Raw genomic sequence first — 27,443 nt, forward strand, 5'->3', positions numbered from 1 at the left:
TTGATTCTTAAAAGGCAAGGCCTTTCACCCTCTACAAAAATAAAGAGCTTTTAGCATTTAAATATGTAAAGTCAGAAAAAAGTCAGACATAGCATTTAATCCTGCTCCATTTAATTCTTAATACGTTGAAGCTAATATGGGTTTAACTAAATCCCATGTTAAATACTCTAGATGCCATTCTGTTCATACTCAGAATAAATGCATCTTGCAGCTACATAATGCCATGGCAGTTTAGAGGTGCTAAAGCATGGTTTGTCAACTGTTGTATGTACCTTGCCTCTTCTAGCATCTCTTGCTTTTACTAATTTCAAGATCAGATAGCTTGGCAAGATGGAGCATGTTTTACCTAAAATGGAGAGGGACATAGATGTGATAGGTTTCTTTTATCTTTTTTATATAAATAAGAAAAGTTTGGAAGTGAAGTGTCATTAGTAAACTGCAGAACCATTATCTTAGAGACAAACACTGACAAATTGAACAAGACCACCCCAATAATATTCTGATTTTAAGTACAAGGCATTTTAGATGTGTGAGTTTATTTACTACAAAAATAGTCATCTGTTTGGGGTTTTGTTTGCTTCTCTACAACGAGCAAGGTGTCAGTTACCAGTAACCAGTGACATACATGTTCGCTAATTTGAACTGAGATGTCAAAAAAACCCATAGTGATTAGCTTTTTTTTACATATGCTGCAATAACAGATATCAAAATGTATGCTAATATAGTTAAAGGCATACACTTCTGTTTTGAAATGTATGCCAGACAGGTAATTCACTGGGTTTAAACAACATGTAAAGGTAGGACACATCATTTTTAAATAATACAGTCATTGATCATGCTCTTTTTTGCCTCTTTTCTACACTCCTGTTAATGTAACCAAGGCAAATTGGATTGTCTGACATGAACTGAGATAATGTGGATGGGAGGAAAACACAGGACGGGAATTATATTGATCTGCTTGGGTTTGATTATTGACTTTTTTTAAAATCATCAGAAAGCCACATTCCAGAAAATGACTTGTTGAATTCCTGCGCTTAGCAACACGAAGAAAGGATCACCATAGCAACAGAAAAAGACTATGCACAATCTGAACAAGATAATGGTTTAAGATAATGCCCCAGCAGCATGGCAAAATGCCAGCCAGGAGTGGGGAGGGAGAACAGTGGCATTTTTACAATGACAAAGAAATTTAAAAAGAACTAATATTGTAACTGTGAAATCTATGTGAATTCAAAGCTAATAGAGAGTGCAAGACAAAGAATCAAGAAGCTGTATGGCCAATTTGTCTGGGGAGCAAATCAGCAAGGTTTCTTATTGATAAATCCCTGAACTTGTCTCTAAGGGTCAACTGCAAGTCACCGATGTGTGCCTTTATTATTTTCACTTTGGATGTTAGGGCATCCAAAATGTTTTGCAGCTAGCAGGAGGTGTCCATGCAGTAACTACACAGAAGAGTGTAAGAAGGCAAACATCTCATGTAGGTCACCCGTCAGGCAGAACCTGCTTAACATGTAGTAATTATCCATAAGGTTTGATCCAGCTCTGCAGTTCAGAGGCGAAAGGGTCATTACATTTGCCTCCTGGTGTATCTGTCCTATTTAGACACTTATCTTTGATCCCCTCCTACAAGATTTTTCAACCCTCAAAGTTCAATTCCACAGTATTTGAGAAGCAAAGCGATAAATCTACACTTAACTCAAAATATGAATCAGGATGAGTGCAGAGTATGTCACTGAATGAGATTTAAACCATATGATACTTGCCACAAAATTTTTCCTGATTTTATCTTTTCACTACAAACTGCTTATCTTCAACTCTCATGTTTTGTTAAGATCTATTTAAAATGAAATAGGTGACATAACAATGAAAATTACAGATAAAAACATGTATGAAATGAGAAACCCTGTAGCTAGTAACTGCTGTTTTCAAAGCCACGTTCTTTGCAACCACTTCTTTGTGGCAGAGTACATATGTCTTTTGTTTTAGCACCACTACAAATGTTTCTGTGAATTTCAAAAGAGCTTTTTGTCTTTGCCCCTGCAGCCTGTTTAGTGAAGGAGTAAATTCCTAGTGAGAGTACTGAGACTATTCCAGCTCTGGAGCCAATGGGAATCATTACTTATACCTCTGATTTTTCCATTTTCTCTTTCAACACTGTTTGTGTTAGAAAGTCTTCTAGTAGGGTTTGGGAAAAAAAAAAATCCTCAGTATTCTGCCAGTTTGCTAACGCAGAGTGACACTAAACCCAAGCATTTTAATTTACCAGTCATCAAGATCATCTGTGCATGAGATTACACAGTCTACAGTATATGTTTTTCCTGAGACTGAAACTGAGCTAGCTGTGTCAGACCATCAGAGATACTTTTACAAAGACTGCGTTGTTCTTACCTGATAAATGAGTTGCTGTGATACTTCCTCTTTGTACCATGGAACTCACCCAGAGTGAAAGTCAGGAATTGTTCATCCACACCTGAATGTCCTTTCACTCCTGCCTCAGTGAAACACCACTCATTTGCTGTTAAATTGCTTTCTACCTGACATTCAGTGTACAGCAGTCCCTCACCAGAAATCTTTAAAGCAATATGATCTTTTTCCTTCTATTGCTGTGGAGCACTGGAAAGAACAAGAAAAGGTGTCCCTAGCTCACAGTCCTACTACAGCGCCTCATCACCAGAAATGAAGTTGGGTGACTCACACTCTGGCTGCCCATGACTGAAACAGTCAAGTCAAGTCCAGCTTTGGCAATGAGATTTTTTTACTTGGCAGAAGTTAACAGCCAGCTTGAGCCAACCTAATTGCATGCTTTATGTTCCCTGATATCCTTCATGCTGGCTCCATGACAGAGTACTACAATTAATCCATGTATGAATTCATAATCTGTCAGGTCAACAAATGCTATAGGAGTTACTTCCTAGTTCAGATGGAATCCATTGTACAGCATTAGTAAAAAGTCTTAGGCCACAAGTGTTGAATTTTCACCTAGATGCTGATGAACTTCTACTGAAATCTTACTTAGTTACATGAGGGAAGGCCCCAAAACTTGTGTAAATTAGAAAGCCTGGAGACAGTGAAAGGATCCAATGAGGAACAAGGAGACCCCAGACCCAAATACTCCAATAGGACCGAACTGTCTCACGAGGGGAGGGGAACTTAGACTGTAAGGGTATAATTGCCCAGAGATTCTTTTGTTTGGGGTCCCTCTCCGGAGGCACCCAGCTTAAGCTGTTCTTCACCACTGTACCACTTAATAAATTTGTCTGGTGTATGTCATGTCAGAGATTCTGTTTCAGGAAAACTAGGGTTGAGGCTGAGGGAAGAGGAAGCGCCCGAGAGTGAGTGTATCTGTGTGTAAGGAGTCAAAAGGGGCACCTTTTGTCAGCTCACTGGAGTCGCCCGCTACAAAGGGACTCCGGTCCTAGCAGTTAAAGTCTTGGGTGGTGTGTTTGCGACTCCTTTGCTTCATTGCATTGTGAATGCTCGGGCTGTGGTTTCTCCTTTAACAACAAAGTTGAATCAACTCAGCAATGAGTTTCCAAGGCGAGACTGATCCAACACAAGGATAAGCATAGGACCACATGGCAAGGACAGGACCTCCCTCTTTTAACATCAGGAGCTACTAGAAACAGTTCAATTATCTTGAGTAAATCCCACCATAGTCTTTTATTAGCTTGCAGTCAAATTAGCTGTAGGAAAAATAAACCAACCAAAATTAACAACCAAACCCCATTAGCTGCACAAGATTCACAGCAGCAGTACATCTGCAAGGAGTTTATAGCACACTTTTTAAAGATATGAGCCACTGAGGTATCCTTCAGGAAATGTACTTTTATAGAAAGAGGAGCATGGAACATAACCTTCAGGTACAAACTGACCTATTCATTTCAGAGAAGAAAGGGCCTACTAATCTGCGACGAAAGAATTCAAGTAGGAGATTGCATGCTACAAAAAGGGAAAAGACATACTGAAATCTTAAAATGGTACGGCAGCAAGGAGGGAATGACAGGTATTAGAGCATGATAGTGCTTGTATTGATGTTTGGGACCCTCATCCCTGGAATACCTGCCTTTCTCTGTCCTATTTCTCTACTGAAGAAGAGCTGAAAGAAAATGCTGCAAGGAGTTGTTTGACATTGCTAGGAAAAAAAAAATCATGACCTTGGCACATACTTCCAAGACAGACATATATACCTGTTCCCTCTCATATAAAAACTGGCAGATAGATGCATCCCCAAACACAACAAGCAAAGACTAATTGGTATCAAAATCATTATGGACCCAGTTTTTCCTCTAGCATTTTGATTTTATACCACTGTAAACCCATCAACTTTGCCAGGACATGTTCTATTTTACGGCACTACAAATGAAATCAGAATGAGAACAAAATACAAGAAAGAGTGAACATACACCTGACCCTATAAATCTAAAGGGAACAATATTTTTTTTTTTTAAAGTTTTTATCTGACACCCAAGAAGCAAAAGAGAAAAAAAACCACCTAGATTTAGACACAACGTATACTTTCAAAGACCATCAGTCATAAAGCAGAATGAGACTGCTGGGATCAGCAAATTGTTTTGGCTTTCCAGCATTTGCAGCATGAGATGAACATAATCATGACTAATGGGATTTCCCATCAAACATGGCCTAAGAAAAGCAGATATTTCAGAAAACAAATCAGCACTTTATATAAATGTATCTATGCCTAAAATTAGATTTACTTTTTTTGTATGAAGCTGACTACAGTATACTCATTTATTTGGAATACATCATAAGAAATGCTACTGTACCTTAGTTATCTGTACGTGCAACCTATTGCTGACTACTTACCCAATACTAGAGAGAAAGTGCTATCACAGCAGCTAGGTCAAAACTCAACATTCCAACAGTGCAAGACTTATGGAAAAGAAAAATAAAGCAGAATACTAAAAAAAAGGCAAAGAAAACATCCTGTAACTGCATTGAGAAGTGGTGGCAAATCTCTGTCATTCCAGCTTTGCATTTCCTACTGTGATTACAGTCCTACAGTCATCCATCAGTCCCATCCACTCAGTTTTGTTTTTCCGTACAGAGGAAAGGGGATGCGTTTCTTCCCTGAACTGCTCCAATGAGCTAATGTGGCATGAAACCCAGCTTACCTGAGTCTAAGTGCCACGGGTCAGTAGCAGCCGACATTGGTGGGATGGTGAGTGGAGATGCTCCGCAGTTGGATTCCACCAGTTCTCCTTGGATGTGGACGTGAGAGGAGGCGTTGGTAGGTCTCAGAGCTGCTTTGAGTGGAGCAATCTGGTTGAATTGTACTCGCGATAGGCAGCCAGTGAATCCTGGGGTGTTGTATTTATATATATCTTGGTCAATCTTCCCAATTTCTACGGGAAATTAGGGAGGGGGGAAAAAAAAGGATTAATCAAAACAATTAATTGCTTTGGAAAGCACGGTTGAGCTGAACACTTGATTCCTAGAGCTCTGTTCCCAAGTCCCTCTCTCAGGAGACTGAGAACGTGTCAGGCCCTGTCAGCTTTCTTTACATTTCATTACAGATTAAAGCTGGAAGCCTTCAGGCCTTAATGTGACTCGGTTTCACTGCGATGCTATCATTAAAATGCAAGGCTGGTGTAAAGGAGACATCAGAGAAAAAAGACCAGGAAAAAAAAAATCTTTTCCCTAAGAGGAGGTGGCAAAAGAGAAGATACGGTGACATTCATCTCCAGGGCCTCTCCTCTCAGCTGAAGCTAATGCTGCAAGAGATACCCCTTCCTTCACCCTGGCCCATCGTCCTCCAGCTGCTCTCAGTGGGCCAGGACCACTCCCGACCACTCCCATCTACCTCCTATCTCCTCACCAGAAGACTAAGTGTCCCTTCACCAGAAGACCATGCATCCCTTCAGTCCGAGGTGGAAAACTACTGCTCTCTGTCCTCCTTCCTTCTCCCAGCAGCAGTGAGAGATGGCAGGAGCCCATCCCCTGCTGCTGCAGGCTGAGGAGCAGCATGCATGCTCCTGTGCCTCTGCAACAGAGCCTACATCAGCTGAAAGCCTGCCCCAAGTTGGCTATTTTACACCTTGCTGCTGTGAGCTGACAGGCAAGCTGGCAGCTGGTATCCATGAGCACAGCATGGCTCCGCTGTTGCCCTCTAAACCGCTGCTGTCCCTCAAAGTCGCCCCCCAAAGTTGCCTTCTCCCTTCTAAAACACCAGTTAAAATGATCCCAAAATGGTGGCCATAAAACGCAGCACATGCCCTTACTACCCAGGAACTTGCAGGCCACTCACAGATGTTTTAATTCTGCCAGGACCTGTTGCGACAGCCTGAGTCACAACTGAAACAAAACCAGCACTCTGTCAACTGTCTGCGTTAGAGGAGGTATTAACATTTCAAAGCCTTGCTGCAGTGTCTAATATAATATCTACATGACAGTGAGGAATTTGGCTTCCCTTCTTCTATAGTAGCATGTTGTAAATGAAAATGACAACATGGCAGCATCATGTTTGTGCTGTGTCAGAGAGTATTGCTCCAGAGACACTGAGACGCTTCAAACCGCCTTTTGTCTGGCCCTTGAAGTCATTGCAAAAAGTCCCACTGAGCTAAGCAAAGCAAGATGGCATCCCAGGGACAGAGAACAGGGAGCAGCCCTGAGTTGTTCAAAGGCAACCTTTTCTGATAAGAACAATGATAAGGGCTTGAAAAATGACATTTCTGGAAAAAAATGACATATATAAATCACAAGATCCTGTCATAGAAAAAGAAAGAGGGTTCTCCTGAGAGTTCTGAGGAGAATGTGGGAAAGAGTTTTATCATGAGAGTTTGGGGAAGAGCTGGGCAAAAAAAGCACATCTGGATTTGAGTCCTGCTACCAAAAAAATCAAATCAGAGTTGTCAGAAAATGCACTACAAACCTTTTGGATGAGTCTGTGTCCAGTTCTAACCAACCCAGGATCAATTATATGAGGTCTGAACTGCTGTTTGGGCTCTCTAAAAACTACCATGATACATATGTCAGTGCTATTCCTAAGAGTACTGACGGTTTTGCATCAGGGATATGTACAAGGAGTTTCAAGACTACAAACCAGGCAGGGCATTTGAAGTATGCCTTATTTTCTTGGTTTACACCTTAAACATGAAGTGGGGGTAAACTGGCAGAAATGGGACAAATCTTGAGCATGATTAAAACAACTTCTTGGTTTTCATACAGAATTAAAGTGTACCTTTTCTGTCTTTGCAACCATATTAAAATGATGAACATACAAGATTTAAGTCCTCCCACACCTAGCTTGAGGACACAAAAGGAGGATGCATAATCTGAAAATTACTTGCATTAAATCCTTATATGACCCACTGTACAAGAACGGATTTGTTCCATTTCCCCCATTTTCCCTTTTCCTTCTCGTTTGAGAATGTCCTTTCTCTTCTAGTGCTTATCCAGCCTGTATCAAGATCACAGCCACATTTCACAAGCTGTCAGTGAGCAGCGACTGCCACCTGTGGTAAAGTGGAAACATGCTCAGGACTCAGCTAGAGATTAGCTTAAATGCATTAAAATAATTGTATTAGTCACATGGGTCTTTCATCCAGCTCTCCTTTAAGAAAGTGGCTTGACCAAACAGCATCATCTCCTTCAAAAATTTGATAGTAAGTAAAAAAACTCATACGTGCATGCAACATCCATAGTTAATAGAAAAGCTGTACAAAAGCCCGAGTTCATGCATTTGAATGGTACTTGTAGACCATACCACTCAGACAAGGTTCCTATTTGACCACAATATTCACTGTCTCTTACTTCAATAAAACATTCATGGTAAAATCAGTGAATAGCTGCAGTTTTGTGTAATCCTTATAATCTAAGGAAGACCGTTTTTTTCTTTAAACACTGTAACTACTGTCAATAACAGTTTAGTGATTACCTTTTATTCATATTTTTATATATTCTGTGGAACTTCATGCAGCAATGCTAATAGCCTCTCACTCACAATCTTGAATGACAAGGACAAAAATCCATGAATATGATTGTGCTACTTTAGCAGCTTCAGCATCATTCTTCTCTAACTCTGTGAATAAGTGATGGATACTAAATCCTGAAAGAACTAAAGAAAAAACCCAAAACGCCCTAACACAGCACCTTGCTGAAGATCTGCATTTTTGTTTAAAACATTCCACAAATGATGGTTGTGCAAATCACCTCATGCAAATTTACCACCAGCTTGCATCACATCAGTGCTAAAACAAGATGGATCAACTTCTATGACTGTGAACATGTTCCTTCCTGTGCGTGTCCCACGGGGTTTAGCACACCAATATTCTCTGATGTTAGGCCATTATACTTTGCTTCCCTGTGTATTTTAGCCTGCTACAAACCCACCCTTGGGAAGTGTAATGATTATATAATGAAATATACGTTTGTTGTCATGACTAAAATTCAATTTTCTCCCTATGACAAAGGAGCGAGAAAAAGAAAAGAAGATGACAATCATATTTTTTAAAATAAAGGAAAACATACAATGCAACGACCTTGCATCATTCTAATTTTCAGCATATAAGCTAGTCCAAAGTCATATAAATATTATAGTATATAGTATTATCATTACCTAATAGAAACATCAGTATTACTTCTTTCAGATCTGATGCAGCAATCTTCTGCTAGCATCCCAACCACAAGCATTTCTGTAATGAAAGACTTAAAAAAATACCACTTATAGGCCTTTTTTAACTTCAACTGGTTTTAACTATTTGCTCCCTTGACCATATAACCTGCTGACTTGAGATGAAGACCATCATTACAAGACAGACACCATTCAGGATGTGAAATATGTTTATCTGATTCGTGTGATGAAGCGTAATCTTCTGTACTTTCATGGATTTCTCCTGCACCATAAAAAGGGGTATTTTACAGGAGAAAGTTAAACTACTTTGCTGGTATATCAGCTCAAACCAGTTTGACCACTGACCGCATAGTATTGTGTAAAGAAAGTGCATGCATAAGGTTTGGGGTCATCCTGGGGGCACGCCGAGGAAGATTCGAGAAGACTCTAGCAGGAGAAGAGGGCATGCGCTGAAGAAGACACGCCTCTTCATTAGTATGTATTAGAGGACACGCCTATTCATGAATATGTATTAGCGAACAGGATCACGCTGAGGAAGAGTGGAGAAGATTCTAGGAGGAGAAGAGGGCATGCGCCGAAGAAGACACGCCTATTCATGAATATGTATTAACGGACAGGATATAAACCGGAACAGGACCTGAACCGCGTGCGTCTTGGTGGAGCAGAGACTCCCGGCGCAGCCAGCGCTGTTTGCTTGCCTCTATTCGCTTAATAAATTGTAAATTTGAATTGGAATCCTGTTTGGGACTAAATCATTTATAACAAGGAGAACCCATTCTAGCACAGATGCACTGCAGTATACAAATCCTTAACAATGAACATTTGCACAGTAACCATGCAACTGCCTACTCAGTTTACTTAACATTTTAAAAATGCCTGTAGCTAGTGAACAGTATACCTCACAGATGTTGCTCCATGTCTTCTGTGTTATCATTCACTGAAGATATACTTAACATCAATTACCTGTTATTTATGTTTTGTTATTTCTTTATCAGTGAAAAGATACAGGAATTTAATACTCAGTTACTCATTTTGATTTCAGGGCTCATTTCCACAGCTGTGGCAGAAACATGCTACATAGTGATGAAAATAATACTATTTCTCTATGGAAAATTAAATGCTACAACTGAAGAAGCTCTTTTCCACCTAGGTGAAAAGATGTAAAGAACATCTATTTTCAAGCATGTTTAGGACACAAGGCACCGTTAATGAGAACCCAACAAGTTGAAATTCATTATTCTATGAATCTAGAAGAAAACAAGCAAAAATAAATTGTATAGAGGAAAAAAATGTGGCTGGACCTGTGCATAAGTAACAAATATATAACTAGCACATAACAATGTATTGCTATACATAATCAGTGTAATTATCTGTTTTTTAAGCCTTTTTGCCCTTACTATACTACGTGTAGATGCAGTTGTGGTTCCTGTCTAGGCACTATTACAATACAAACAAAGAAACAGTTTAGTTCAGATTATTGCCGAAGTTGACCTAGTTAGGATGCATCTGATGAGCTAGTTGTAGAAGCAGACACATTGCCAAATACAGTTTTTATCTACCCTCTCTCTCCCTTCTCTGCTTTCCACATCTACCAGTAAAAGATTGATAGAGTAGCACAAAGGGCCATAGCGCTTCTAATAGTACAAAAGGTGACAGCACTGTTGGAGAGGTTCATCTCCGCTTAATTCTAACATTTATTTTTTTATACATTCTTGTGGCATCACTTTTGAAAGACTAGAGAAAAATGACAGCCTGGTTTAGCAGAAGAAAAGAAGATATATTTGGCCCCCCAGCCCTGAGCAGGTTTTTGACATATGAAACAGAGATGCTTTCTATTTCTGTTTTACAGAAGATACGTGTTCCCCACGTAAGGATACTAGAATGATTCGCACGTACACAAGGCTCTGCAGCACAAAGAAATACAACCCAGCACAGTACTGTGCCATGCCAGTAGTCATGCCACATGTGGAAAAATGACCTTGGATTGTGTTACACACTACCTCGGAAAACAGGAGAGGAGAAAGTCAGCTGTGAGCGAAGAGGGAAACACTCCCACTGCAAATCTTTGTAAACCTAAAAAAATGTTTTTATTAAACATACATGCTGAATATCTTTGCTGAATATATTTTCTATTCTAGCTGACCTGTACATTCTTTTTCTTTATAGGACTCAGAATTGCAGATCAATACAGAAAGTTATAAAAAATTCTGAACCTTGCACAGTGTTCAATATATACAGAGAGGATCAAAGCATCTATTTATTGTGAATTATGTTCCATTAGGAACGAAATGTAACAGAACTTGAAGTAGTTTGTGGGTATGCACAACAATGTATGTAACAAATATCCTGTTATGAATTCCCCTTGAGTTTTCCAGTGATGATCTTCAAAGTAGAAAGAAGGCATAGCTAAGCATACCTAGCACAGCAAAGCTCTCAGTAAATGTTATAGCCATCTAGCTCTTCCTGCTTCTTTGATAGTGGGAAAGCTCTGCCCAAAGTAGCACATAGCAGGGCAGGGACAAGACAAGCACTATATACTGGGGTGATTTTGGTTGTGACAGAAAATGCCTGTTAAACAAAGGAAAGTCTCAGCAGCGCAACAAAAGCTCTTTCAGCTCAATTTACTAAAGACTATTTCTTACACAATTTACCCAAGACATCGTTTGAATTTTGCTTTGAAAACAGTGAAAAATGCAACTGTTTGGATTTACATGTGCCCATTTACGCCCAGAAATACAACAACTTAATGATTCTGGAAAGACGGTAGCCATATCAGTAGTGAGAGAAGTCCAGCTTTGCCACAGGGTGGTATTTCTGGCTGAACTACCAGGATGCTCTGCTATGTCACTTAAGATTAAGCATCTACTCAGCAGGTAGACAGAAAGCAATCCATTATAAATCTCTATAACCCTTCAGCTACCTGTACCAAATTGAGCCTAAATTATCTCTATATAATATTTTAATAGACTGTACAGGTAAATTCACCAATTCAATTAAATGAAACATTAATTGCTTTTGGGTCAACCTTAGCAATAGATTTTCCTCTTTGAAATAAAGCACCATGTGTCCTCTTGCCCCCAGTACTCAGAAAGGTATCTTGTTACATTACCTACATTACCAGCTGCTCAAAGATCAGCCCAATCAGCATCTTAAGCGTCTCTGTGTTACTGTGTCAGGCTCCACATAATAGAAAGCAGTTTAAACTCTGCTAAAAGGAAACTATTGATTTCAAGAAGTCACAGTCCACTGAGATTACTAAAGCACTTTCTCTTATTTGCAGTATTTGATGCCTACGTGGTGCAGTTCAATGCAAATCGAATGCTGGCACATGCCAATACTTGAGGACTGGTATAAAAAACCTGAGAGAATAAATAAATCAATCACATAGAGTACACAGTCATAGGGAGAACCTATCTGGGGTGGCATATACCAAATGGCTAGACCAAAGCCACAGGGCTAAAAAGTCCATGTGTAGGAGCAACTACTATACACCCAAAAGGAGGATAAGACCAGACAAAGAGAAAATTATGTCCTGACACAACACCTGTGTCTTCTGATGAACATCCTCCAGTATGAAGATCAAGCATCTGTTTGCTTACTGGCTGTTTATATCTTCTCTGTCCTAAGACCAACAATTTCTATAAAAAAGCATACTAATACCACTTAACTGTGTAGGTACCATGTGTGATATCAGATATGCTAAACACCCACAGTACTAAGCAAAGAAGCTAAGCTCCCAGAATGACAGTTAATGGAGCTGTAGTTGATGTAGAACTGCAAGGTGCTGAACTGAGCTACTGGAAAGACTTTCCATGGCCCTCAAAATTCCCTGGCTTTTAATTTCAGTCTCTGAATTAAAATTCAGCAAGTGGTACAAACTGTGTATAAAACAACAAGAACTTTATTTTGTCCATTACTCAAAACTGAGCTAGTGCATACTACTCCTGGACACTTGTACCAGTGGAACAAGATGCTCATTTATGGAGAACTTGTTACAGGGGTGCTGTGGGCATTGAAGAGGCGAGCAGCGGGGACTGAGCTTCACAGGACCCAAGTGAAAATGACTACCAACTGCACTTTATGCAAAAATTCAAATGCCATGTAGCAGACACACTTTTTCCCGTCCACAGGTCTGCAAGGGCCAGGTGGTATCCAGATACCTCCCCACATGTCCCCTTCCCGTCATGCTAATTAATACACTTAAGCTGCCCAGGGGCCTGTGGGGATGGAGTAAATGTGGCGAGAAGCTGCAGGGTGGTCTCCAGCCCCCATGGGGCTGGGACAGCTGTCCTGTTACTCCCTCTTCTGGCACACGAGAGACTCAGTGTCCCCCATGCCCTGGACTGACCCCTGATCAGATCGTGAAGTCAGGTGCCTTCAGACATGCCTATACCTGATTGCTTTTCAGAGCCTTCAGGTACTGGCCCCAGCATGGCCATATAGTGTCACATGGCTATTTTAACTTTTTTCTATGTAACTTTATGTTACTTACTGTAAGTTTTCTGGTTTCCTTTCATAAGAAATTATAGCCTGTATGGAATAATTTTGTTTAGACAGTTTATGTCTAGACTGACAAACTCACTGACCACCCACTGAAACACAGAGAACATGCTATTTGTGGTATATGAAGCACTGTGCCAGAAACCAAAGGAAATAACATTAAGCCAGGAGTGTCAACCAATAGTGTTGCACAGCAAACACATGGTGCTTTCATTTGCTGTCTGACACTTAAGAAATGGCCTTATCCATGGTGCAAGCAAGAGAAAAATTCCTTATGAAAACTGTAACAGCTCAGTGCATGTTTAGTTGCAGCAGCTGCTTTATCAGCATTGCCTAAGCAAAAGCCATTTCTTTATGAAACATTCCTGATACTTTCTGCACAAGCTGGAAATTATTGAACCAGATGAAAAATACACAGGATTAGAGAACCTGAGCTATAAGCTGTGCTGTGGCCCCAGAGCACTTCCAAAACCCAGCCCCTGGCAGAGGAGCTTTTGGGTCACGCTGTAATGGAGACAGTAAATCACCAATGTGAAATGTAGTCCTATCAGAGTTCCATTATTACAGAAATTATAAAGACTAGTGCTGGATGGCAGCTCCTCAGTCAAAAAGGTACTGTAAAGAATGCTATGAAATTGAGATGTTCTTTGACAGCAGCCTGGTTTCACATTGCCACAAATCAAAAAGATTTGAGAAAAAAAGTTGGCTTTTTTCCCTGCTCTTCTGTGTTGATGGTATAGTTACTGAATGTTTCAAGATTTCATACTGCATGTATGATTTCCTGGAATTTTCCATTTTAAAATTTAATGTGTAGGCAATAACAGTCATTATTCAAGAATTCACACTGCCTTTTAATGAAGAGGGAATTAACGGATGCTGCAAGTTTCTTAGTAGTTGCATTGTAAAACCCACAAAACTAAGGCCAACAGTAAAGGTGAACATCAATCTTTCAAGGAAATGAGTATTTTCTTCACATTTTGCTACTGACTCATTGTATAACCTTGAGCAAGTCACTTCAGATATTCACGTCAAACTCTCCCCCTCCCTCTTAGAAGAACCTACCCTCTAGCTGGGATCTGTCTCGAGTTGTTTTGAGATCTAAGTGAAAAAGGTATTGGCATTCCTTTCAAATAAGAAAATAAAATTAAATAGTTTTTTTTAAACACCCCACAAACTTCTCATGGCTTTGGAAAAATCACTAATGGAGGTACAGATCATATGGCACATTTCCATTGATTAAAAAAAAAGCTCTCCCAAGGATAATGGAACAATGCAAAATCAGGGAAAAAAGAGAAGAAATACTAAGTTTCTAGAGATCCTTTGTTGTCAAGGAACGATACCCAGCATGCAGATGTCAACTGGAGGTCTTGATTTTGGCAGAAGTCTTCAAACATTCCCACTCAAGAGTGGCCCCTGAGAAGTGTTCAGCTGGTGGCAGAATCTCAATGGGAGCCAGTGGGACCAAAACTCCCATGAGTTTTGGGGGAACAGAGACCTCTCCATGCATTACCCTTTATAACGAGCTGTGAATGGTAATACAGTAATTTCATAAATTTTTGTAGTATTTTATTTCTCCTCTAGATGACTAATCATTCTCCCTATCTACCAGAGGCAAAAAGCTCAGCCTGTTGTTTTCGAAGGAGGAATCACAAATGTAGGGCGAGCTAAAAAGAAAGACCATCCACCTAGACAATAGTCTGAGCTGACAGAACAGGACACTAATATTGTTCAGTCAGGGTGTACCACATACTTTGTCTGCAAACCCTCCTAAGGGCTAATGGAAATCTTTCGACTGAGAAGCAAAGCGCTCGCACACACTGATGTAATCCAAGCTGCAGAAATCAGCAGTTATCAAGGCAAAACTGCATTAAAAGTATCTGACAGTTATCTTCAAGAATAATTTTTTTTTTGTACCCCATCCTTCAGGACATGGTTTAGTGGTGGTGTCGGGTTGCTGGTTGGACTTGATGATCTTTTCCAACCTTAATGATTCTGTGATATTCTGTGATATCCTCTATCCTCTTCACATGTTCATGACGCAAGAGCAATGGGATCATAGGCTGAGGGCAGCAGCAGTAGAGCCACCACCAGTTGTTTCATCCACAACAAAGAATTAAATGTTTATCTACTTTTTGTCTGCAGGCAGGATCTAAACAGAGTGAGAAGAAGTGGATGATATGGGAGAAGAAGAAATTATACAGCTGAAATTTCTTTTAAAAAACCCAGCAAACTACAAATCTAAACAACTGACAAAATAACTAAGTAATTTTATCATCATAGGTATCACTACGAAAAAATGAAAGTTATCACAGACAAAACATCCTCAGAATTAGACGGGACACTATTTGAGCAGGATTTATAAACCCATTTCAATTTATGCTCCTGATAAATAATCTTTACAGCATTTTTCATAACCCTTATAGAGGATGTAAAACACATACATAGAGATAACATTACTATGAAAGAAATATGCAATTCCGTTCATATGGTTTGCCTAAATATGCTTTTATGTCTTATGGAAGCTAGCTGCAACATAACTCAGCAAATGCTTTTCAGGCCAGAAAATAAATAAATAAATAGTAAAATAACCTTGCAGCCTGCAGTCAAACATAATGTGTCTTGGCCAAACTCAAATGCATTGTTATATTGTGCTTTTGTTAAAATTATATTAAAATAATGTAATTTCAGTCTGATTATTACTTTTTGGTATAATGAGTACCCTTATATGACTACTTGCAAATGTCCTCATACTACACTTTGCGTTCTGTATCACCAGCTTCAAATATCTTAATAAAACTGCAGTCTCATCAAAGAGTGGGTAGGCTGAAATTCCCTCTCTTGCCTCCCTGCCCCCTTGCTTATCTTACTGTCTCGCTTGGAGATGGTAAAAAAGCTAGAATAATCACTTGAAGAAGATACATGGTATGCAACTAAAACTGGAAAAGGATTTTTCAGTAAGATATTATTTTGATATATATACCATGTATACCTTATATTAAATTTCTGTATTCTTAAAAGTGGGGTTTTTTAAAATTAAAAAGGTAAGGATCTGCAATATGTTTGTTAAGAAACCACTTTTAAGGATGTTAGTATCACAAAGATAAAACTTCTTAATCAGCCCCACATAATTTTTCTTATTTATTTAATGTAAATGAAATCCATTGCTACTGCAACCTACAGTGTTGGATTTCAATGCAATGTAATATATAAACAAAAAGTTTTTTGGGAACTGACATTTTTTAGAAGATATGCACGCTGCCACATTATGAACAAGCAATGACCTTTCCAAGCAGTGGCAATTTTAATTTAGTTATCAAAAGCCTGAGAATGGCAAGCAAATGAAAAGCAGAATGCCAGCAAGGATGAGAATGCTATAACGTAGTAGGTGATTTTTCTTCCAATATTTTCATTCTGTTTGCTTTACTTCTTCATTTGGAATGTATTTTTTTCTCAGATCAAAACATCTACTTTTTGCATAGACAATAACAATCTAGCTGTAGTACTGAAAAACACCATTCCTTTTAACAACTGGAAAAATACTGTAGGACAGTGCAGGGAAAAAGAATCAATTTCATTTCTTAGAAGCAATTTATTTTATCCTTTTTTCCAGTATTGTATGGTTCATAATTTGAAGGTGAGCAGTTTACAGTTTGAACAGTTTCTATTACATCTGAAAGTCAATGATGGGATTGATCCAAGAAACGCTAAAGCCTTTTGCTTCTTGTCTTTTCTACAAGTATGCATATTTGAAGTACTCTTTTGTATTTCCTCTGCTGGAACATGCTTATGTGCAATAAATTCACTCCTGAAAAGTATTGCTATTTGATGCACAATGTCAAATTATCATAAAAATTTAACAGCCACATTAGATAGATCAATGACTTATCTAGTTCATTATTCTCTCTTAAAAAAAAAAAGTGACTGATAGTAGATGTGTAACAGCATAGAGCATGTAAAACGATCCTCTCCCAGAATACCTTTTCAGCTTCCCATAAGCATGGGCTTTAAACCTTTCTGAAAGGAAGGTTGCATCTTGCTTTCTATATTTAGCTACCAGCAGAACTGTCTCCCATGAATGTGTCCAATGTTTTCGGAAACCACTAGTGCTTCTGGGCCTCCGCAGCATCCCATGCCAGTGAGTTTCAGGGCTGAACTACTCACTCTGGATCAACCAACCTCCTGCAGCGCATTTTAAGGCTGCAGCCTGGCAAGATAATTGAGCGTCTGAACTTCTTGTGCTGTGGAAAGCACTGCACACCTCCGCCATTATAGGACTGTACTATATCAGAATTAGGGTAGACCAACCAAATCAACTAAAAAGACAGCTCTCAATCTTTGGTTTAAAAGAAGCCTTCGTGCACTTTAGTTAGAGTGGCAAAGCCCTGGAGAAGACCCTCTACACCTCCAGGCAGTGGAAATCACGATTCCATACAGAATAAAATGTAAAAACATTACACCATGATCTGGAAACCAAAAATGCTCTCTCATTCAACAAATACACTGCAGATGAAAGAAATAGTTGTGGTTTGATGCCAGCCAACAAATTTCATTCCATGAGAAAAAGTAAGAAACTTCCTTTTCTAGTCCTGCCAGTCTCAGGTTTAATATATACAGCTTAACCAGACCTTCACTGTTTTTCAGATCAGGTGCAGAGTATTACATGCCAGCCACCCTTGGTGCGCGTATTTTTGCAGTTTCTATGATTTGCTCATCCACGCTCTTATTTGGTACGTAATGATAATAGACATTTTGACAAAAAGACACAAAGCTGGGTGTGTGGAGGGATGATGGAAGAACAGGAACAGACAACATGCAAGGACGTATCCAGTAACTACCTTTGCATCTTATTAGATGGTGCAAGCTGAACATTTCCAGCTGGCCTAAATCAAACTGTGCACTACCAACATGCTTTATCATTATTATTATTACATCCAAGCATGGAACAATATTCCAAAGTAACATCTGAGGGCATAATGCTATTTGCAGTATAATGGCTTTGTTAACAAGTTGTAGCGAGTGTTCCCACCCAAATACTGAAATGGAGCTTTGGGTGTTTCTAATCTCAAACCCAATGGATTTATTTGGAGGGAGAGGAAAACCTTTAATCAAGCTGCAATAAAAATAAATATAAAAAAATTAGAATTATAGCATCTTGTTATGCTTGCTCTAGCATAGAAATACATTAATACAGTACATTAAGCTAGTTCAAGATGTTATACTGACAAGAAATACTGTCATTTGCTTTTTTTCTTAAATCTTGTACTAGATGATGATGATAATGATTATTATTATTATTGAGTATTTACTCAGTGTCACACGAGCTGGATCAGGAAGCAGACGTGTCTAATAGGGCTGCTTATTAACTTGCTTCTTTTACAACCAGTTTGTATAAACAAAAACTTACAGGTGGGTCACAGCATCAGCATCATAAGATGATCTAAATTAGATTGCCTTTCTTCGTCCCTTTGAGCTGCCCCTCTCTCCAGCCCTCAGCCCCCCGATTAAACTGAACTCCACGCAGAGATAAAGCATGTAAGACAAGGTCGAGAAACCCCAAACACCAGACGGGCATCCCGGAGGCCTCACAACACACATCGCAGCTTTGTTCTGGCAGATGTACGGTCATCTATTTCACTATCGGTGTCTCGTTCGCAGGCGGCGGGCAGCTGTGCTCCCTCCGCCCCGAGCACACCGGCGGCGGCAGGCGGGCTCCCGGCGACCCGGCACACGCTGCGCAGACCTTGTCCCTCCCGCCCGCCGCCTCCCTCCAGGCTGAGAACTGGCGCCAGCTCATCACACGAGTCCCAAGCCCCGCGTGGGTGCCCCGGCAGGAGCAGCCCCGCGGGCTGCCGTGGCCCCCGCCTCGCAGGGCAAGCCCCCCCCCCCCCCCCTCCATCCAGGCTACTTACTGTCTTCCCGGCCCTGCCCTCGGGGCGGCCCAGCCGGGAGCCGCGGGGCAGCGGCAGCAGCTGCACCCCGCACAGCAGGGCCGGGGCGGACGGGGGGGCGGAAAACGCGGAACGGAGCGCAGCCTCCCCGACCTGCCTGCTGCGGGCGCGCGGCACCGGGCGGAGTGGAGACGGAAATACACGAACTGGATCAGCCGCGGGAGTGGGCGGGGAGCGGGTGGGAGCCGATCGCTGCGGCTGGTATCTTCCCTCGGGGACGTCGCTGCGGGGAGGTCCCGGGGACCCAAGCGCGGATGGAGCCCTGCCACGGTGCGGGGCCGAAGTCCTCTGTGACAGTCGCCAGCAGCCGCCGGAGAGACGGCGAAGGGGCAGGTCCACTTGTGTATCTCACCAGCACCGTTTGGGGTTTTAGCGCTAAAGGGGCATTAAAGCTTTGAAATCGTTTTTGTAGAAGATGCTAAGCATCAAGAGCTGGTGCTGTTAAGCAACCTTCTCAGGGAAAAGGTAGCTGAAGGTTATTCTAATATTTGATGAGTTTTGAAAGGTACAGTGCACATACCTTTGCTTTTAATTTATTTGCATACAAGGGCGAGGAAAGCCAAGTAAGAACCTGCATACAACGGCTTTAAAAAGTTAAAATTACTGGACAACTTCACTTGCTCAGTTTAAAGATGAAAGAATGGAGACTCAGCAGCCTGCCTACAGGGCACTGGGAAAAGCAGGGGTTAAAATAGCCAATTACCAACACAATATCCATCTAGTAACACAGAGATCATGAGACCACCTCTTCCTTCTCTCCCAGCTGCACCATCACCTTCCTCCCCTCATCCCTGCTCCATCACCCATGCTGCCAAATGGAGAGAGGGTCCCTCATGCTGGAGAGGAGCGGAGGAAGACAGAAGGAGCAGAAACAATTTGGGAATTGACATAGAAGCTGAAGAGTCAACAATAATGTAGGCTATAGCTCACATGGGATAGTTGGGCTTGGCCATTGCTACCTGCTGCTCATCTTGCTGCTACCAAGTGCTTTGTGGCAGCACCAGTGTGGATGCAGATGCCACATGGCTTTGGAGTAAGGAGGTTGCCAGCACTGAGTCAGACCAAAAGTATCACTGCAGCCAACAAAATGCACTGGCTGGGCGACAGATTGTTACATGGGCCTGCTTGGCTTTTTCTCCAGTGAGGAGCCCGAAGTGAGCAAGTAAAGCAAAAAAAATTAGCACTTTACCAGAAGTGTGCCATAATGGGAATAATTAATCCTGGAGGAACCAAGATGGAGGAAACGTGAGACCAGAGACTCAGATCACAAGACCTATAAGCTGTTACTCCAAAAGTCAAACAAGAGATAATGGTACTTATCAGCAGGATCTCATCTAAGATCTTTATTCATCTAGCATGGTATTGCATTTAGCCACATCAATTCAACTCACAATTTCAGTGAGTTGTCCCTGTCCTAGAGGTTTCTATATTGTACAGAATGGCAAAACTTTCACAAGGTCACTGCTAAATCATTCAACTCTTACTGCTAGAATAACAGCCATGGTTACCATCTCTGCAATCTTAGACAGAATATTTTTTAGATATATTCCAGAAGAAAAGCAGTAGTTTCCATGTTTTCAGAGAAGCAGTACTGGATTCCTCATAATACTGCCTATTTATTCTTAGAGGTTTTGTTGTTCTATCTTTTTTTGTGTTAAAAGGAGACTACTCATTGGAAACACCGTTTGAAGTGTGGATTATAATTTTTTTTTTGTTCTGCAATGGTTTGCACTTTTGTAAAAGTTCCCTCTTTAATTTGATCTCTCCCCTCTTATTTGTGCTGTATCTGTAAGGACATATCTTGAAGAGTGTTTGCCATAGCATTTCATTAACACCACCCCATGCCTCAGCAGGTACTTTCCTCACTGAATCACCATAAAATGATTACATATTTAAAATTCTGTGACAGTCAGCTCTTGACTAGAAACTCAGCATGGCTGATCTTTTCTGAGAGAAAATAGCAGTAGCAGTAAATACTTGACTGAAGGGCTTTTTCCTATTTGGATTCATTAAATGGGAATGTAGAATGGAGGACTTCATTGAACAAAGCAGACATTGACAGTTTTTTAATCTATGTATTTCTGAAGAGGCGGTAATCTGAGACCTGTAAACCAGCTGCCATCATAATGTTACTGAGGTCTATTATCTTTGGTTGTTCCGAAACAAGTCAGCTTTGATGTAATAAAACTGGGTCCTGTTTTGCACAGTCACACAATGTCCTGATCTATTTGAGCATTTAACACAGAAAACTCACAGAGAGTTTCCTTGGTCCCCACAAGTAATGCACGAACCTGGTCATTTTGATAATGAAAAAATAATCAGTAAATGAAGAATCTCTAATTGGTGAATGGTTGGTTGTAATAATTCTAACAGAGACAACATGCAATTTGTGCAAGCAGCAGTTCATTTGTAGGTAGTGGAGGAACTCAGAGTTTAAGAGAGAGCTGAAAGGTCTCTCAGCATGGCAATCTGCAATTTAGAGATACTCAGACTACATTTAAATGAGTTGGCCCAAGTACTGGAAGCAATTCAGCTGCAGAGGAACAGAATTCTGTGCAGCATATTTATTCCACCTCTTGGAAGTATAAAATAACAATTTAGTAGAAAAAGACCCTGCCAGAATAAATTTTTAATTACCTGTATTCATAAGCTCTGAATCTGAGATATAAACAAAGGGAATGTGAAATTCTCACATTCTTGGGAGATAATTTCCTTGACAGGAATGTTAATTTCTGGCTACAGAATGCTGAGGACAACTTGGGATAGAAGGCAGTGAAGGAGCACATCACTGGTGGATATCTGTTGGTGAATAACTCAAACCAGCATGATTTCAAATGGAAGTGTGCCAACATGTATGCTAATAAAGTCCCTGAAGAGGGGATGATAGGCATGTCTGCTGTGTGTGCTGTGTGATTTTTCACACACTCTCCTTTCTTAGAGAATTCAATCTGGGATGCTTGTGCTGGGATCCCATGCAGCCAGTAGTAAAGCATCATTAGATTATTGAAAAAAAATATTTTCCCCCCAAAAACTTTACTGACTACAACATAAGGTAATTAGTTTGGACTTCATTATGATGGATAAAGATGACTTAATCACTGGACTGGAAGATGATGGTTGCCTAGGGACCAACAATCATAACCTGGTTATGTTCAATATGTGATGTATGTAGTTTAAAAAGCCTAACTGGCCAAATCGAAAGCAAATAATGAATGGCAGTGAGAAGGAGGAGAGACAGGATGAAATCTGTGGATAGAAGTGGATGTTTAAGAATAGCTTGTTTTTCAAAGAGCAAGATTCCACACTTGTAAGACTTTATGCTTGTATCATAAGATCACATGACAGTTCCTTTTAATCAGAAGAAAATGACAAATAAAATCTAAACCATACATGCTTATTTGGATCTATACGTTATTCTCGAAGAACTCCTGAGTGTAAATTAATGAGATTACTGTCCCTACAGCGTTCGATAGACCTTTAAACACTAGAGAAGTTACAGAAGACCTGAAGAGTCCTTAGCTCCTTTCAAAAAAATTGAAAATTGTTAAAAAATATGACGTTAAAAAATTACATGATTAACTATTGGATAATTAGCCTGATATCTCTTTTCATAAAAGCAGTGGGAGAAACATTATAGAATTCTACAAGTAACAAATAAATTTAAAAAGTTAATAAGTAAATAAATGAAATCTTCAAATAAATGAATAAATACAAATGTTTCCTTAAATAAATTTCAGATTTCAGATTTTGAGTACAAGTTTGGTCAAGCTGTATAGATGGACTACATTTTAGAAAGGCATGTGTGCTTTCATAGCATGTTGGATTAATGACATTAGAATCCACAGTATCAACAAAACGCATGCTCAGTGGGAACATATCATGGTTCATAAACTTAGAAGCTGAGAAGCTACCCAAGAAGGTACAAAGAGCTAAAGAGCTCTTTAACCAAGCCAAGAGAGGCACAGCAAGAGTCAGCGCCTGTCAGCAAATGCTGAACACATTATAGAAATAAAGTGTAATTTTTAAAAGTGTTGAAAGAAGATATGCAAGGAGGGGATGACTTCAAATACAAAATGGGTGCCCTTTCTGGAAGACGTGTTTTACAGAAGGAAGTTTTTGGAACCAACAGAGCGGTTTCACAAGCTGAAAATCAACCCAGATGTAAAGGTTAGACTAAACAGTTTAACAGTCCTTTCTGGCCATGAGGGCTCTGGATCTGCTACGGAAATGAAACACAAGTTTCTACTCTGAACTTTCCCACTCTTTCCTGAGATTTATAAATTAGGGAAAGATGTGAAGAGGAAGGGTACTCTTCAAATGGAGGAATTAGTGTAATGTTTGCTCCCTGAATAAGCGAGTGGAAGTTATATGTATAGAGATCTTACAGTTGTGGCAAGGTATACAGTATTGGTGACAAAAACGAATGAGTACACAAAACCGCTTGATTATTCTCTGATACCGAATACCCTCCAATGTAATAAATGAATAATGTCTTCTAATGTTATAAATACTACAGCTACAAGCAATGGATGCTTTCTATTCAAGTATATCCAACACAGAAGGCAGAACTTGCATTTAGCTCTTATTTCTGCTCAAGAGGGGTGAGAGGTTGAAGAATACAGATATGATTAAGAACACATCTTCTGGCTATAATTACACTTATTTATTAATTAAGTATTTTTCTTTTTGTCATCACATTGGGACTATTCTCTTAAAGCAAATGTAGCCTATCACAGTGAGGCTGCAGTCTGAGATGGGGTTTAGGTAGTAATCGCATGTGCTACAGTAGTCACTCACTATCACTCTTCAGGCCTGCATATCACCATTTTGTGATCTGAAAGACCCTGTGAATAATAACTACAGAAAGATCTGGACAGATATGCAATCTGCAGAGAGAGCATTCACCTTACGGTGAAAAAAGGAACAGGATTTGCTCTCTCAGTAAATCAGTCTCTTTAAAAAATGCATCCTGCAGAGCTCAGTTGGGGGAAACCTCTGCTTTAATCAGTCCTTTTCTATTCTTTTAGGGAGTTAAGTGTGATTCTATTGAAGTGAATGAACAAATTATTTTAAAAGGTACAGCCCCAGGATTACACGGTATTATTTTATGCTTCTTGCTCCAATTTGCATGGTTCTGTTAAGTTGTGCTTCAGCAAAAGCATTAGTTTTGTGATGCTCTCTGGCTGGGTTCCCTCTTACTCCCTCTGAAACCTGTATTTAAACTGATGGCTGCTCTAATTGAAGGGAGTGGAATTATTTTTGGGACTCACCACAAGTGCTTACTCATGTTGTTAAATGCTGCTGTCATTATTAAATGGTAAGTACCCTGTCATCACCTGATGTGTTTCAGTTGTGTTTCAGTTCCAGAAGCATGTTCAGCTTTCCAATCAAGTATTTGAATGTGAGCAATATGGCCTTGCTTTCAGTATTATTTTTGGTACCTCTTTCATGCTACTGGAACATCAATGCCTGTCTCTATCTAGCTCATTACGCCAACCTCTATTGCTCACTTGGAGTTGAAGAAAATGTGTGCAAATTTTCTACTGTTCCACATGTCATACATGAGGTGGGATCCCTCAACTATTTATGAAAACATGATTGAAAGACATCTGCAGAAGAACGCTTGTATTAACAGCCGCCTCTTCCAAAAAAGCTCTGCAAACACACCCTTTTAGATATAGAGAACCTGAGCACAAGTTCAACCAATGCCAAGGGGCAAAGGCCCCATTGGCTTCACTTTTAAGAGTGCATGACTGAAGGCACCTCCAGATTGCTACCGCTGGCTCCGTCCCATACCAAACACAGTCAGTGCCATCTGCCTACTAGAGCTAGAACTGCTTTTTTCAACTGCCAAATGAGCAATTAGTTTGTAGCAAGGCAAGTTGCTTGCGCTAGCCACCTGTAAATGGGGATAAGAATATTCACTTAGCAAATTCACTATTATTTAATAAGATAAAAACACTGACTAAAATTCCAAGAGTATTGCCATTATTTTTTGCTATTATGAGTACAGAAAGTTAGAAAAAATAAGGAGATCTGTTATAAGACGGACAACAGAAAAGCTATAGTGTGCCTGATTACTTTGTATTAACATAGCAATACCATAGTTGAGACTTAAGTCTAAGCCATTCTCTGCTGTGAGAAAGAAAACAACAGAAACATCATGTTTCACTCCACTGAATGAAAACAGTGATGCTTTATCTTGGCTCATTAAGTTAAAACACCAAGTTACAGCATAGGACGATGAATTGAAAGTTTCAATTGAAATCCAGCCTGACTGAGAAATCAGGAGCAATCTCAGGATATTTAATAGAGATAAATACCTTTACCATATTTACTACTGTGATATCTGATTGCAAGAAGTCCTTTCTAGTAGTGTAACATGGCTTATTCAAAGTTTATCGCAACCTGGGTGAAGTTCTCCCCAAAGCGCAATCACGCATCTGGGACGTTCTTCTGGTCCTGTGCTTTAGGCTTCCCTGGGAAGCATATTTTCTGAGATCTGCAGCCTCATAGACAATTAATCATTTTTACTCTAGGGCCATGTAGTAATTGAGTAACAATATTTATTTTTACCATGTGGGGAGATTGTGTGGGGATGAAGAAAAGAAACACAAAAGACATTGGAAGACTTTCTTTAAGGAAAACACCTTCTTGCATCACACATGGCATATGCTTACAGTAATTGTTCCATACTTTAAAAAGAAAAGTAATCAACCGTTTTAAACACTGGTATTGGTTCAGTAGTAAATCCTCTTAGCAAATACAATTTTAGTATGGCAATTGAGTAGATGTTGAGAGAGCTGATCCTAAATAATAAATTCAGTTAGGTACCTTTTGGAAGCCATCTGGGAAATGGCTATGCCCCCATGGAAATTTTGAGCAAATGGTCTCTTTTTTTTTTCCTGCACATGCTTGTTCCAAAAACAGGAACTGTAGATTGAAGGCTAATTTTGTGGATGAGGGGGTGTGAGAATACTGATACACATGGCCAAATGATGTTGCTCTTGGCATACTGAGGACAGTTTTGATAGTAAATTAGACATGCTTGATAGTTGGGGATCAACTATGAAAAAAACTTTCTGACCTACAACATATAGGCATTCTAAATAATATATAATGGGATGATGATTTAGCTAAAACATTTTAAATGGAGGGTTTTCAGTGCTTTGTTTCAGATCTTCAAAGAACTAAGTCAGTGAAATATGGAAGTGGATTAGGAGGAAGTGCATGTTACCATCTCTCCAAGCCTGCTCTCAAACCTGGCTCTAAATTTTAGGGATTTTAATTTTAGTTATCAACATGTAAGATAAATCTCAAACACTCGCTTGAGTATGCGTGTCAGTCCCTGAAGGAATTGTAACTTATATTTCATCAAACAGGGAAAAAGTACCAGTCTCCTTTTCCTGTTTCAAGAGTAAACATCTGGACAAGAAGGTTGGCATAATGACTATGATACTGGCTCTTTAGTTTGGGAAACCTACCTACAAGTCTCTGTGCTTGGCCAAGTTGCTTTTGGCCTCAATTTTCCATTTATAAAATGAGGTGAAAGGCATTTCCTAACTTCTTAGCTGTATTTTGAGGCTAAATACATTCAGAGGTACTTTGCCATGAGCAAAGGTGTGGAGAAGAGGCACATCACTCTGATGACAGCCACCACCAGCAGGTCTGCACAAAAGGCCCAGAGGCTCTCATAAATCTGTGCATTGCTATGACTGCAAGAGGGAATGGATTGTGCTTCCATTCCTTCATGTCAGCTGGAAATGTATGATTGCTCTATTCTCTTTCAAGTAAATGCAAATAGTTACGGAGTAATTGTAGAAAGAGTTTGTATCACTCTTGATAACACACCTGCTCTCCTTCTGTATGTTAGAAGGCAAGACTATATGAAAATGAACACTACAAGCATAAAAGCTATTGTGTTGTTCAAGGACAAGTTCACAACTATAGGAGATTGAATTTTTTGTCCTCCAGAAAAGAGGTGCTTAGTACCAGCAAAAGGACGTGGGAGGCCTTTTGTATATATTTCACTTTGCAGATCTCATAGTTATTCCTGCCAAAGTTTCAATTCTTCCTCTCATTTTAGGGGGACTGCTAGCTTGGTAGTCACACTGTTGGTTATGCCTTTGTTGCACACAGCCTTTGGTGAAGGTCACTCTCCAAAACAAGTGCAGCCCTAGGGCAGCTGCTTGAGCTTTTGCGTAGCTTGGGAGCAAAATTATTCCTAATTTCTCCAAAAAGCAGGCTGCCACAAGACTTCATTCTTGACTGGAAAGATTATGAATAAAAACCCTAAAATCAGGTTTTACACATTTTTACTTAAATGACACCTTCAGCCAATGCCCTTTCGAATACATGGTCAGTGGTTGTGATGAGTGAGCTGTGTGCTCACACGGCTCTTCAAT

General features: G+C 40.0%; 1 protein-coding gene across 1 annotated transcript in view; it reads right to left on the reverse strand.

The window, feature by feature from the left end:
• Positions 1 to 27,443, reverse strand: part of CNTNAP2 (contactin associated protein 2) — a gene marked incomplete at its 3' end in the record, with an annotated part of 1,307,043 nt that overhangs the window by 26,384 nt on the left and 1,253,216 nt on the right. Inside the window, exon 22 of the mRNA XM_081996846.1 lies at positions 5,133 to 5,363. Coding sequence (XP_081852972.1) covers positions 5,133 to 5,363 — 231 coding nt within the window. The remainder of the gene's footprint in view (positions 1 to 5,132; positions 5,364 to 27,443) is intronic.

The sequence above is a fragment of the Phaethon aethereus genome (genome assembly GCF_964289735.1).
Source record: "Phaethon aethereus genome assembly, chromosome: 2".
NCBI lineage: Eukaryota > Metazoa > Chordata > Aves > Phaethontiformes > Phaethontidae > Phaethon > Phaethon aethereus.